The sequence below is a fragment of the Microtus pennsylvanicus genome, chromosome 1, assembly GCF_037038515.1.
Source record: "Microtus pennsylvanicus isolate mMicPen1 chromosome 1, mMicPen1.hap1, whole genome shotgun sequence".
NCBI lineage: Eukaryota > Metazoa > Chordata > Mammalia > Rodentia > Cricetidae > Microtus > Microtus pennsylvanicus.
The window spans coordinates 64823605-64838457 of NC_134579.1; the positions used below are offsets into that span (position 1 = coordinate 64823605).

Consider the following 14853-nt stretch of genomic DNA (forward strand, 5'->3'; position numbering starts at 1 on the left):
CAGTGACTGGGAGGTTTGTGGTTATCCCAGGGAGTGAACTGGGGTCGCCCTTATGCTACCTTTCAGAAGACACAAAATAAGGACTGTCTTTAAGTCCTTTCTAAAAATTTCCTGTTCCTTTTTGCAGTCGTTTAAAAAGAAATGACCACAAGTTTATCAGGAAAGCCCCATTAAATGAATTTTCATAAATTAGGTCTTTTTAGTTCATGGAGTGTTGGTAAAAGGTTTGATGGTTTCTGTTTAAAACATTATTATTTTTTAAGTTTCTATTCCTGGGTTCCCAGACTACATGTAATATGAATTTCAAGAGACTCCTTTTATAAATTTTGAAATAATCAGCTCTAAGACATAAAAGCCTTCACTCTTTTATTATACTTTCTCAAATAAACTTCCCCAAAGGAAGATATTTTAAGAGCATTTTCAAACATCTTTGGCATCACATAAAAAAGAAATCTCGTGTAAAAAACGAAATGTCATCTCAACTTTTATAATACAAAGGCGCAATCCAATATGAACATATAAAATATATACAAGTGCAGTGCATGGTCAGTCACTTAATACAGCTCTCTACAAAAAGTAACTTTTTAGAAATTAAAAAAAGCAACAAAGTAACCACCAAATTATAAAAGTCTTCTCTCCCAATATCCAAGTTCGTTTTTAGTGTCCGTCGCAAGAGAGAGGTGGGCTAGGGAGTTTAGGGTGAGCAGTGGCCTGAGCCCCTCAGTTCCGCCACGGCCTCCACATGGAGTCCGCAGTGAGCGAGGAACCGCTGGAAGGAGACACTGCGTTAGGACCGACCGAGGTCCCGCTGTTGCTGGTGTAGACCGGGATGACCGGGCCGCTGTGGGCGAAGGCCCCGTTGGGGATGAGGAAGGCAAATTGGCCGTCAGGAGCCGGCACCACCTGGAAGCCGCCAAAAACCTTGGCAGCCTCTCCAGCCTGGCTGCCCAACTTGCAGGGTGCGCTGCCGGGAGGGGGCGCCGCGCCCCCGGGGATGGGCACAAGCGGTGGTGGCGGCGCGAACGGCGCGTGCTGGGGGCCGCCGGGTCCTGATGGGGGCGGCGGCGGCGCCTGCAAGGCGGGGTGCGGCTGCCCGGGGTAGGTCATGGCGTTGATCTGGGTCATGCAGTTGGCCAGGTGGCCCAGGAGCCGAGTGCGCACCTCGGTGTTAACGCCCTCACACGTGGACAGGAAGCGGGTCACCTCGTTCATGCACTCGCTGAAGCCGGCGCGGTACTTCCCCAACACGCTCGGGTCTGTGCTGAGCGCGGCTGCAGGCCAGAAGGAGAAAAGACGGGTCACCGAACAGCCCTGGCCCCCGGGCCACTGCCTCCGCCCTGGGAGGTCCCCGCAGCGCGCCTCCGGAACCACCTGGGGTTGGGAGGGTGGGGTAGGCCAAGAACAGCCAGCTCCTTCTCTCTAGGTTGGCGACAGAAGCCAGGACACTCCCTCCCATTTAAACCGATCTCAGCTCCTGATCTGCCACCCCTGGCCCTGCGCGCGACGTGACCTTGGGCAATGCCACCCAAGGCGCCTTCCAAGTCCCACTTCCCCTCCTGCGGCAGGGGTTGGACGGGTGCTAAGCCAGTGACCCCTAGCTTCTAGGCAGCCCCAAACCGCCGCAGTCCTACGTCCCTTCGCCCTCAACAGCTTCCACCACAGCCAAGCCGCCCACCGCCCTCTCGGCTACAACCTCTCCCTCCCTTTCCGGAGCAGTAACAACTTGGGAGTTGTGGCTATAAATAAGACCCAGACCGTGGGAACGCGGAGTGAGCCAAGGCAGTAAAATGTAGCTGAATGCCTCTCACAACCGCGGGCGGAAGTCTGGAAGAAATCACCGCGGGCCGAGAGGGACACCCGCAGAGAGGGGACGCACGCGCGGTCCTCACCGGTCATCTGCGCCCGCTGCAGGTTCCGGAGGTGCTTCACTGTCATTTCCAGAATGTCTGCCTTCTCCAGCTTGGAATGCCGGGAGCTCTACGCGAAGGAAACAAGGGTAGAAAGTGAGACCCCCCCTTGTCAACTGCCTCCCAATTCTGAAGGTCCCTAACCCCGCCCGCACGTCCCACAGCCCAGAACCCTGCGGGAGAGACCCGGACCTCCCTCCCGCCTAAGGGAATGCAGTGCTGGCGGGGTAAATCCTCACACAGCAGGCAGAGTTTGGTTCTTTGTGCCCGAGAAATATTACATTAATAATAATAATAATAATAACAGCATTGCTCACTTACATCTTTCTTAAGTGCATCCAAAATCAGTGTTTTCAGCTGGCTCAGACTTTCATTTATTCTTGCTCTTCGCCTCTTTTCCATGATAGGCTTTGACGACTGCAAAGAGAATAAAAAGGGGTCTGAGTTCCCACGGGATCTGCCATTTCGCCCCGAGGCTTTAAGAGGGGAAAGGAAACGGAGCCCCTGTGCGCACAACGCACCTAATTTCCAGGGGCTTCACGGAGACACGAGTGCTGTCTTACCTTTCTGTGCTCAGAGGCGGTCTTTGGTTTGTCCGGTGTCGTGTTGACACTGGCTGGGGTAGCAGCCACCGGGGACGAGGAGTTTTTCTCCATTATATCAGCTGGCATTTTCTTGCTTTTTTTCTTTCTTCTCAATCCCCAGAGAATTTTATTTTTGGAATTCTTCGCGCAAAAAAAATTCTTTTTTCGCTTATGTCCCTTTTACTTGACTTTCATAAGAAAAACTACTGAACAGCTGAGGGGTTATGTCTTAGGGCTACTTAGTGATCGGTAGCGCTATTCCAGGACCAAGGAGAGAGGTAGACGGGGGACTCCGCTGTTATCAGCACCAGCTCCAGATCCTGTGTGATCCGCAGGCCCTGGCGGCCTCTATATATATCTGGGACTGCACGCGAACGGCTCGTGTGAAACTTCCCAAACTTTCTTTCCCACAGTAACTTTCAGCCAATGGGAGGAAGAGACACGCGGCACCGCTCGTGGACTGCGCCCCCCCATTGGCCGCCAGGCACAAGGTCTGGCGGCCAATGGCGCGCGCCTGAGCCCGGGGCACCGGAGGCTACAACGTCAATCAAAAGGATTTTAACCCTTTGCTAACTCTCTCCTCTGGGCTTTGCTTTAGTGAGGACTTTTCCGCCTTGGTTTGGTCTAGTCTATTTCTTTTGTGGCCAGGTCTTTGGATTTCATTGTCTTTGCCACGTGCAATATAGCTACTTTGTATAATAAGTTCATTTGAAAAACGTTTTGAGAAAATATACGCCAAGACAGAATTTAGTGATTTAAAGACGAGGGAACTCGAGCAAGGGTGTGTTGTTACTCGAACGTCTTCGTGAATTCCCGCTCTATTCTGTACGTTCAGGGCAGTGAAAACTGCTCATGCAGGGGGGAAAAGCAATACCAAACCCCCAAAACTAATCGTTCCCTAAGCTCCCCCCGACAGAGAGAGAGAGAGAGAGAGAGAGAGAGAGAGAGAGAGAGAGAGAGAGAGAGAGAGACCTTTACAGGCAGGTTTTTCGGAGCAAGGTGGCTTTTTGGATGCCTGTCTGCCCCCTCCCCCGCCCCCAGCCCTCTCCTGGGAATGGGGCCTTGGACCTCACGCTTCTCCAGGAAACAATCAGAATAATTTCCTACTGGGAAGAAAGGAAATGGAATTTCAAATGAAAAATGAACAAGAGGGTCTTTGATAGCAATGCCACAGGGGCGCGCGCGCTCCTCCACCACTCTATACCTTTCATACCCGCAGGCTCTCGGTTTGGCAGTCCCGAGAGGCGGCGGGCAAGGAGTCGGAGTCGGCCTCTCCCCTCCTCACCCTGCGGGCGGCCAGGGCGGCCTCAGCGCCCGGCGTGCGAGCCCTTTAAGAACTCCACCAGCCGAGCTGCAATTTGACATCAGCCGGCCGGCGAGGGCGCGCCTGGAGTCGGAGCACGTGCCAGGATGTTTTATTGCCGCCGCGGCTGCGGCCGGACCCAGAGGATGTGTGTGTGCGTGCGTGTGTGAGTGTGTATGTGAGTGTGTGTGTGCGCGCGCGCGCGCGCCCCGGGGGCAGGGAGGCGGGGGCCGGCGGCGGGCGGCCGGGAGCGGGGGCCGGCTCTAGTCCCCGGGAGAAGCCAAGAAGGTAAATAGCAGCTGCTGTGCTCGAGCCTGGGAAAACCCCGCCCCCTGCGCCTGGCCTGGGCTCATTGGCGCGCGCTGCGTGTGGTGTGTGGTGTGTGTGTGTGTGTGTGTGTGTGTGTGTGTGTGTGTGTGTGTGTGTCCGGGGCCCCCTCCTCCGGCCCCGGCAAGCCAGGAATCCGTGGGGGTGGCGGGTCGGGATCGGGGCCCCGCTCTAGCCTCCCCCCCCCCCCCCCGGCCAAGGTCAGCCCTTCCGGGCGGGGAAACGCTCGCCCTAGGGTGGCGAGCCGGGAATTCGTCCCCCCCCCCCCGCCTCCCCCAGCCAGCCTGGACTCCGATCTTGGGGTTTGAGCGCGGCCGAAACCTCCCCGGCGACTGCGGCGGGGGAGGGACCCGGGCGGCCGCCGCGGTCACGAGATGCCTGACCGCACTTAGGAAGCGGCCGGGTCAACCTCCTGCCTCCGCTCAGCGGCTGCGGTTACAGAGGCTTCGCGCCGCCCGCCCGCCCCTTCCCCGGGTCCCTCGCTGCGTCCAGGAGGCCGCCGGCGGACCGCGGGGAAGAGACGGGCGGCTGCGTGCTGCCGGCTGGCCGGGCCGTGCGCCGGGAGGAGTCGCCGCCGCCGCCGGCGGGTGCCACGTGGCGGGCGCCGGGCCGGGAGCGCCAGGGCTCTGGCGGCGGCCTCCCTGGGGGATTTGCCGCAATGCGCGGCGACGCGCGCTGCCCCCGGCGGCTGCCTGCCTCCCCTCCTTGCCTGCCCCCGGTCGTCCGCCCCTTGCCTCCACCCCGGTGTCCCCAACCCCTTTAGATTTCCCGCCGCCCTGAACTCCGGGCAGCTCGCGATCCCAGCGCGTTGTTTGATCCCCGCCCCCAGCTTTTCCCGCGTCCCGGAGGCCTGGCACACAAGGCGCACACACTCGTTCCTCCCTCACCCCACCCCCATCCCGAACGCCCACTGAGATAATGTGAATGATTTCTCCAGGTCTGGTCCGGGTTGAGACGAAGTGGTTCGTTGACTGCCTGACCTTGGGCATGCCCACCTCTCTTTTATGATGGAACGCCAGACACTGTTAAACCCGGGGATTACCACGATGAGAGAGATACAGTGGCCGCTCCCTAGCAGTAGTCAACCAACTGCGAAGGCTCACAGAGCCCTACTTTTTGACCAATGCCTGGGGATTCTGTGTTTGCTCTTTCTCTTGCGGCTTAGATGGTGTTCTGAGGGAAGGGGGGCATCCGGAGGAGGGCCTTCACGGTATGAAGCCACAACTGCACCGGGTGTGGAACAAGACACAGTGTCCCTAGAAAGCCCGCTGCCAGATACCTGCGTGGGTATGGCTGCCATCTATAGACTCCCCTGGGACAGCCTTTAAGAGAGGCAGTAGACAGAAGTCAAATGCTGTAGAGAATATCCAGAGGAATTAGTCATACGTTAAGCTGTTATGGTAAAGTCATTGGTGGAGAGGGTCTGTGCTTTGCACCTTAGAAAAATATGGCTAGGGCGAATATGCTGAGTCATGGGGCTGGGGAGGAAGGGAGTACCCATAGCCTTTAAGGCACAGATGCTGGGGCCTCAGGTCTTTATTCTGCGGGCACGCTGGGTGTGTGCAGGGGCAAGGAAGAAGTGGGAGGCCCCCCACACAAGACCCTTACACATCCTGCTTTATAAAGGACTCCAGATACCTTAGTAGGTTCCTAGTGGGGGAAAGACACCTGGGTGCTCCTTAGAAAGGTGACCCTGACTAGTGTCCAGAGTGGACTGCAGGACTTGGAGACCGACCGCTGAAGGGGATCAGACCACTAAGTGATGCATGTAGGTCGACATGCTTCCTGCTTGACCCGGGTCACCTGGCCACTAACCCACACCCCACCGACCTGAGTTTGTCCTGGGTTTAGTGTCCTGTCATCTCACAGGGTTCTGATCATTCATTCTATTTTCTAAGTTTTTTTGTTTTGTTTTATTTTTGTTTTTTGCCTCCCAGGATGCCCCCCCCCCCAGTTTGCAGACAAACCTTTACCCCCAGGCAGACTTGCCTTATTCACCACTTCTTCTCTTCTTGCCCCTTGGGGTGGTGTCGTGTGTGTGTGTGTGTGTGTGTGTGTGTGTGTGTGTGTGTGTCCATGTGTGTGTCCGTGCTGGAGAGTGGGCTGTGCCCCATCTTGTTCGGAAGAAATAATAAACAATGCCTTCTTTGTTGTTCTGCAACCTGGACCAATGGGGACAGAAAATTGCCGGTTGTCTCTTAAACAGTGGGGTTTTCCTGTGTTTTTGAAATCCTCTTGGTAAAAGGCAACGAACCTGTGGAGTTGTCCTCCTTTCTGCTGTGACCCCAGCAAACTTCACAAGCTTCTTAAAAAGCTCATACTAAGTCTCTGACTTTAAAAAAAATCCTCAACAACAAAACCACAAATACATTGTCCCAGGATCTCCTGGGAGTCAGAGCTTCCTGAGGGAGCATTTTAACCCTATGCAGGTTCCCACCAAGATGTTTTAGAGCCACTGCCTCCTGCAGAAAGGTCTGTGATGACTTTGGCTGCTGTCTGCTCTTGAGTCCGAATGTGCTGAGCTGGTGTGCAATTGTATTTTCTGATAGTTCTTGTCTGTTCTATTGCCTCTGAGGCACCTGACAGGTACGTGGAGGATGAACAAGTCAGGGTCTCCCAGTGGAGCCGCCCGCAGTCCATCACACCCCCTTTATTGTCACTTTAGGAGTATTTGCTCTGGTAGAATAAGCGAGTGACTTCACATACACACTTAGATATAGGGACAGAAGGCCCATGTCACCAAAAATTATGTATGTATTTGTGCCTGTGCACTGCCCCCTCTCAAAGTCATGAAGGCCCCGACCCTTAGCTCTGCTAAGTGTCAAGAACAAGGGCTGCTTTGCAAATGATAAACTCATGGGATGAGTTTTTACTCTCTTATCCTGGCCAGTGAAGGTATGTCAGATCGGTGCTGTCCGCCCTTCCACGGAGGCTGCAAACTCAAAATCCCGAAAGATTTCTTTGAATTACAAGGTTCCTAGGAACATTCCCCCCCCCCCCCCCCGTCATACTCTCTTCCCTACTCCCAAAACAGGAGGAACACAGAGTGTAGTGTTTGGAGCGGAGGTCTTTTTGCTCCCGGTGTGATGGCCGGAAAGCAGAATCTTGCATACTGCATGCATCATGTCCAGTAATCACAACCAGGGGCTGCTCCATTGCCTGCCTGTGCAACCCATGAGCACTGACTTCTCTCACCTGTTTGCTTTTAAAGCATAAAACAAATGTCAGCAGCCTAGGAGAGACGCCCCCCCCCTTTCCCCTTAGGTTTTGGGAATGTTCTGTGGGTTTGTTTTAGAGCTAGGGAAAGGGGGGTGGTGGTGGTATTTTGCCTGAGGACTCAAAGGGTTTTTTTTTTCCTTCCGTTTTTCCTTCGCATGACTGACTTTCTCACACTCGGATTCCCGCAGCCTGCCAGAGACTGGGTTGCTGCCTTGCCAAGAGCTATCCTGCTAGGGCTATTGAAAGAGCTTTAAGTAAGTCCACACGGGGCGGGGCTCTCTCCTCCCCTCGTACCTGCCCTGCACCTGTACTGGGAGCAGCCGCACACATATCACCTGATCAGAGCCCTTTCAGACTCGTGAGAAAAATGAAGCCCAAGAGGGAAGAGACTTGTTTGCCTTTCCCCCAGGGCGGCAGCCGGTTCCTTGCAGCTGAGAGTGTGTCCAGAGACACTGTCGACATTCCAAGCATCCTGTGCCTGCATGTTTGTCGGTGGGTGCCTCCTGGCGACACCACACCACACCGGGGCTGGAAGGAAGCTGGAGATTACTTTCTCTGTGGCCACTTTTCTGCTCTGGTCGCAGGTGTTTGGCTGGCTGGTGAAGTCAGGATCCTTTCCGGGAATCATCATCACTGTCTTCTCAGATAAGAGTCTTCAAGCTCATCACAGAAGTCCCAAGCAGAACTTCTCATAACCTGGACAGTCCCCGAAAAAGGAATTTGAATCTGTTCCTTTATATGCCCCTGTCTGTCTAGCAGGTGTCTAATAAATATTTCCCAAATGAACTTTCTCACCCAAGAAGGGTCCACGGCTTTCATCCGTTCCAAAGATTCTGTGGCCAGAAAGGTTTAGGCAACCTGTGTCTCCTAGTGGGTACCCTAACCTCCAGAGAGGGAAGAGTCTAACTAGAGGATGTACAGGATTGGAGACTTGGGGTGGAGTGGGGGAGGAAGAGGCATCACCCAGGCTCTTCCCACTACCTCAGTGCTGTGGTCCTCACTTTGCTTTAGGGCAGGATTCACAGAGTTCCCAGTCAGCAGCTAGAGACTGCATTTTAAAGTAGGGACATTAATAACGAGTTTTAATTTCTTGCAACTTTGTCTTCTTAAGCGGCTCCCTGCCCAGGGTTTGGATGGAGAAAGGGGAAAGAGGGTTTGGGAATGCTTGGAACAAACGTTTGGTTGCCATGCAAAGGCATTGGAAACAACTGCAAGGCTGCATTCCATCTTTGATAAAAATAAGTTGCCACTTCTGAACAAAACGCCTGCTTGATGCCTGGCCAAGGAGAAGTCGGGTGGTGGGGGGCGGGGTGGAAAACGGGCTTTCAACATTGGCTAATAGCCTGTAATGCTCCCCCCGCCCGCCCCCGTCTCCGAACACTCACTGGAGCCAGTGAGACCAAGGGAATGTGCACTTCCCTAATGGGCTCTGAAGGAGGATGGCTGCCAAGAAGGCCCTTCTCGGCAGGGTGGGGGTGGGGTGCCTAAGGTCTGCTCAACTCTCCCACTTGGCTGGGCCACAGTGGTATGGGGGAGGCCCTAAGTGTGTTTCTAGCCAATAGCCTGGCCTCAGAGTCAAGCCTCTGTGAGGTAAACCTGCAGGTTCAGGGGTGAGGAGGGCATTCCCAGGCACCATGGGATGCTACCTCAGGACACAGGACATGAAAGGTCCCAGCTGGGCTACTGGCTGAGGCAGCATGCAAGGACAGGCCCAAGGCTTAAGAATGTGGGGGTGAAGCTGGGGCCCTAAAATCCCAGGGTGTGCAATTATTTGGCTTGCAAATAAGCCACTCAAATGGTGACATCAGACCAAATCTCTCTAAAAACCGAAACCGAAATAAATATAGCTGCCCAGAAAAATCAATTGAGTAAAAATTCAAGACTGAAAATGATGTAAACGAGGCCTGGTGGTGTAGGTCTGTGAATCCCCCTGGGACTGAAAGATGACAAGGTCAAGACCTGCCCGAGCTATAGAGTTCAAGGCCAGCCTTAGTAACTCCTGTCTCAAAAAGTCAAGGGCTGGGGATAACAGCTTGGTGTTACCAGGCCTTGCCTAGCATACATGAGGCCCTGTGTTCAATCCCCTGTACAGCATCAGTGTGTGTGTGTGTGTGTGTGTGTGTGTGTGTGTGTGTGTGTGAGAGAGAGAGAGAGAGAGAGAGAGAGAGAGAGAGAGAGAGAAACAGATGAATACATACAATATATTTTCCCTCTTCTCCTCTCCCTGTAGGAGACAGCCACGAGAAACAGACCCCCCCCAAAGGAAGTTCTTTACTTCCTACCATTATCACCTGCCAGACTAGGACTCAGCCATCGATAAGTTTAATGGAGGCCTGAGTCTCAATAGTTTACCCTGAAGCAATACGTGGTTGCAGGAAGAACCATAAACTGAGATTACCTGAGCACCATCTAAGAACAGACCCTCCAAAGGAAATGCCTAATGTTCCAACCTTGGTAGATAGGATCACCTGCCAGCACACACTTGCCAGGACGCCTCTAGGCAAATGTCAGCCAATGAGGGGTCCTGAACCTTAGAAATTCCTCAGCCCCACCTTTACTACTATAAAAACCCAACTCTAACTGAACTCGGGGCTCTCCCATTATTCCAATATGTTGGACACACGGAGTGACCGAATTTGCAAACTTGCATAAAATAAAGGCTCTTTGCTTTTACATACAGGACTCGGTCTCCTTGTTGGTTTGGGGGAACTTCGCGGATCTGGGCATAACACTCTCCTCCACCCTCCAGTTATCTCAGATTACAGGAAGGCATGGGCTGGGGGCAACAGTGGAGATTCTTCCCTCACGTAATGGAGAGGAAACTGAGGCCTGGAGAAAAAGGGTGCACAAGTGTGGTTGCTTCCCTGGAGAGGGAGTAGCAAAACCTAGACCAGGCTCAGGCACTCCTCCTGCCCATCTAGAAACTCTCCCCACTGTCTCACACCATTGTCTCTATTATCCCAAGGATGGATTTTCCAATTGAGGAAGAAGAGGCCCTGCAGATGAGTACCCTGGGTAGCCTGGAAGTGTGGCTCCTTTAACAAGCATTTCTCTGAGTTTCCTGTACTTGACTTGCCCAGATTTGCTCACCATCCTGTATTCTCTGCAAGGGAAAGAATCCTAACTTTCCAGGACACAGGAAAGCTTTGTAGGGGCCACCAGAACAGGCAGCCTGCCCCCTCCCAGTCATCCAAGCTAAACCAAGCCACATGCCCTTCTCTCTTATGGCTAATCTATTTTGCTCCAAAAGGAAAACTAGGAGAGAGACTAGATATGTCTCCTGACTCCTCAGCTGCTGACTTTTCATCTCAGGAGCAAAAAACATGACATTAGGGATGCCATGAAGGGGTTAGAACACAGGCACCTCGCTTGAACTTCGGGCCAATTATCACATCTATCAGAGGGACTGGCAAGACAAATAATGAGTTTCCCAACTGATTGAAAGACATGCTTGTGTGTTAACCATATGATTTCCTTTGGGATGTTGAGCTTAGAGAACAACCCAAAAAGCTGCCATGGGTTTCTTCTACAGTCTTCCTCAGAAGACCTCAGAAAGTGACCTCAGCTTTGTCATTGAGGTCCCTTGAAGAATTCTGGAACGTGCGCCCTTTCTCAGTGGTTAATCATTCTGTTCTGTGTGGTGTGTACAATTATAGACTTAGATCAAATCTCATAGAATGGAAAAGGTTTTTCACGGTGCCAGGGAATGGGGGAAGAGACTGTCCCCTGCTCTGGGGTTAGTCTTTGGGTAAGAAATCCCAGAAAGGAGGTGGGTGGCTCCGAACAAAGGGAGAGGCAGGGCCAAACTTTAATCTCTGTCGTCCCTCCACTTCTGTGGGCATGGTGGAGTCTAGGTTGAACCTCTATAGCCTTACTCAATATGTGGCTGTTAGGTGAAGTGGGAACGGTTCTTCCTTTTGTGGGGCTGAACTGCTCTAGGCCAGGCTTGGCTGCAATCCTAGAGGGCCCATGGAAAGTGAGCTCTCTGGAAACATGCTGCTGCCTGCCAGGCTGGCCTGATCTCACAGAAGGCCTCTTGATCAAGTATGTTGCTGGCTCCTGGAGGAGGTTGCCAGGCAATGTGTGTCTCATACAAATATCCAGGCGGGCCTTAAGCTCAATAGGCTCCCACAGTCGCCCGGGGAGCAAATACTCCAGTTCAAGTGAGAACCTGGATGAGCTGTACCCTCCTTACCTGTTCTTGAAGTCTTGCCATTGGACAGTCACAGACTCGGTGTCTGAGATGGTTTGTCACCTTGGTGGAAGGGTATTGTCCCCGCTGGTTTGCTTTGTGTCAAATAAATTGTGTTGACTGTGCTTGGACAATGCAGTGAGGGTTAGATTTTTTCCATTTCCAATTAGTTGCTTAATTCTGCTCCACAAGTGTTTTGGAGCTATGCCCCACCTCCTTGACAGCTACTTCCACCTCTGTTCACTGTCCCAATGTTATTCACGAGTGTGGCATGGTGATGCTCCGGGTTTCTATTTCAAAAATGTCCCCTCTATGTCCTACATTTTCTTACTGGACATTCATTTTATTATTTATTTACTTAATTCCTTTTTGTGGTGCCAGTGATTGGAACCAAGACCTTTGTGTATGCTAGGCAAGCATTCCACTGTTGAACTGTATCCTAAGCCATATCTCACACTCTTCATTTCTCTCTGCTTTCCTTTCTTCCTTCTTTCCTTTCTTTCCCTTTTTTTTTGTGTGTGTGTGTTTTGAGAGAGGGTTTCTCTATGTATCCCTGTTTGTCCTGGAACTCACTCTGTAGACCAGTCTGGCCTTAAAGTCACAGAGATTCACCTGCCTCTGCCTCCCTAGTGCCGGGATTAAAGGTGTGCGCCACCGCTGCTCGGTTTCTTCGTCTTTCTTGATTCTCTAATAAACAAGCTTTTTGAGACGTCCCTGCTGCGGGGTAGGCGCCCTAGTATCTGGATAATAATGAACACTGGATGAGTTTGGACTTAAGGAGATGAGTTTTATGAATAGTCAAGGAATCCTCAGGTCGAGCATACTCTTCAAACTTTTAGCTGCTTAGTCAAAGGTTTACTTTTGACCACACCTTTTTGATCACCAGCAAGCACCTTCTGGCTTCTCCTTTTTAGGGGAATCTGTGTCTGTCCACGTTTTCCCAGGCCTATCTTTATTGATGGTTATTAAACACACACCACCACATGGCAGTGTGCAAGTACAAAGCAATTCCCAGGGTAAGGTACGTGGGAAGAAGCGAGATACAACACTCCCAAACAATTCTCCTGTAATCGCAGCCTGCCATATCTATGTAAAGTTAATAAGTAAGATTTCAGCAGCCAGGTCCTATCATTGCAGAGCAGATAGAAAGGGTAAAAGTGCCAGCGTGTCGGCCACACATCCTCCTGGGAGACTGGAAGAGAAAATGAGGAGGACACCTGGGCCAGGTGAGCCCGATGGACCCTCCTCCAGGCCATGCACAAGGTAACAAATACCAGGGTAGTGAGGCCCTACTTCCTGCTTCTTCTGCACCCCCCCCCCCAGCTTCTCTTTTCATGCCAGCTTCTCACAGAAGATTCTGTGGAGCCGCGGAGTAAATAGTAGTCATATTCAGACACACTGGGTTAAGTGTGACTGAGGCACACCAAGCACCTGTTTTTATAGAGCACCCCAACACACCTGTGGTTTTATGAGGCTGAGTGATAAAGGGCTGTAAAGTCACAGGGGCAATGTCCTGCTATTTAAATAGAGCCTTCCTCGGGGAGTGGCAAGTGATCTCCAGCTGAGATTTCACTGACTTGATGATTACTTGCATTAGGAATGTTGAGTGTAGAGCCCTGCGTGCACAGGAAAAGTGGGATCGCAGAATGGCTGCGACACAGACGCGGGAGCCAGACTGCTTGCGGTCACGTTTCAGCTTATTCGATTTCTAGCTGCGTGACATAGTAATTCAGGCCCTCAGTTTTCTTACCTATTATATAAAGATAAATATAATGTAGAATAAGTCGGGCAGTAGTGGCACACACCTTTAATCCCAGCACTCAGAGGGAGGCAGATCTCTGAGTTCAAGGCCAACATGGTCTATAGAGTGAGTTCCAGGACAGCCAGGGCTACACAGAGAAACCCTGTCTCAAAAAAAAAAAAAAAACCCAGGCTGGAGAGATGGCTCAGAGGTTAAGAGCACTAGCTGCTCTTCCAGAGGTCCTGAGTTCAATTTCCAGCAACCACATGGTGGCTCACAACCACCTGTACTGAGATCTGGTGCCTTCCTCTGGCGTGCGGGCATACATGGAGGCAGAATATTGTATACATAATAAATAAATAAACCTTTAAAAAAAACCCAAAACAAAAAACCAAACCAAACACACACACACATATATGTAAAACATATATGCGAATATATACTAATATATTATATATATATATATATAAAATAGTTAAGATAACATAAGCACAATGTACATGTTTAGATGCTTTTATTTTTCCTATAGGTTTATCTCTGGCAAGTAAACACTTTCATTCATATAAACATTTATGCTGGGTGGTAGTGGCACACGCCTTCAGTCCCAATACTTGGGAGGCAGAGGCAGGTAGATCTCTGGGTTTAAGGTCAGCCTGGTCTAGAGTGAGTTCCAGGACAGCCAGGGATACACAGAAAAAAACTATGCATTACAAAACAAAAAGAACAAAAAAGCCAAGGGTGGGGAGCATTCACAAGTTGATAATATTTTCAAAAAAAAAAATAGATGGAAAAGCCTGTAATGACTTGGTCCGTGCATGTATTCGTCAAACTGGACACTTCAACATGGTTAAATGAACCACAGATCAGAGGCCAGGAGAAAGCTTTAAATATTACCCGACTCTGCTTCCTTTCCCGGGGAGAAAGATCATACTACCACGCGTTTAGGTGCCGGCAGAAAGGGCACAGAGCTTGGTGCAGCCTTGAGTGCATTGTGGTGAGCACCAGACCCGCAGAAAGGAACCATCTGAATGGAACCAAGGACATCCAAGAAAGGTTATGGGCCTGGTCTGAGAGTACGGGGTGCCCTTATCCCACCTTGCCAGGCTCAAGGGGACTCAGGATTCCAGAGGGATACTCAAACAAACAAACAGGCCCAGGCTCACTTACATGTACAACATTGGTGGACTAGCCAAATGTCCCAAACCTTTCTGGTTGGCTCTTCTTCTGAATAGGTGATTATCTCATTTATGGCCTTGCTAGGGCACACTGAGCACGAGACACTGCTGTCAGTGGTCAGTCCATGAGACTGTCATAACCCGGCACACAGGACTGTCCTTGTTTCTGTGGCCTCCAACTGTATGTACTAAACTGTTCGTTCAGCCATCCAGATGCCTTCTGAGGGAAAGTGAGACATGACTCCTGTTTGACACCTATAGGAAGTGATGCCGTTGCTGGAGGCGATGCCGTTCATCCAGCATCCATTAGCGAGCGAGCTCCAGTTATTTTGTTTACTTGTGATAGGGCCTCTGGAAGCCCAAACTGTCCTCGGGCTCCAAATCCTGCGACTCTTCAAGTGGTAG

The 14853-nt window shown here is 51.6% G+C and overlaps 1 protein-coding gene across 1 annotated transcript; it reads right to left on the bottom strand.

Moving 5' to 3' along the window:
* Nucleotides 1–349: 349 nt before the first annotated feature.
* Hes1 (hes family bHLH transcription factor 1) lies at nt 350–3383 on the bottom strand. The gene is made up of 4 exons (XM_075967543.1): nt 2471–3383; nt 2229–2324; nt 1890–1977; nt 350–1271 (listed from the first exon to the last, which is right to left on the bottom strand). Exons 1-4 carry the CDS (start codon nt 2576–2578, stop codon nt 721–723), a joined length of 843 nt encoding a protein of 280 aa, XP_075823658.1. The 5' UTR covers nt 2579–3383; the 3' UTR covers nt 350–720.
* Nucleotides 3384–14853: the final 11470 nt, after the last annotated feature.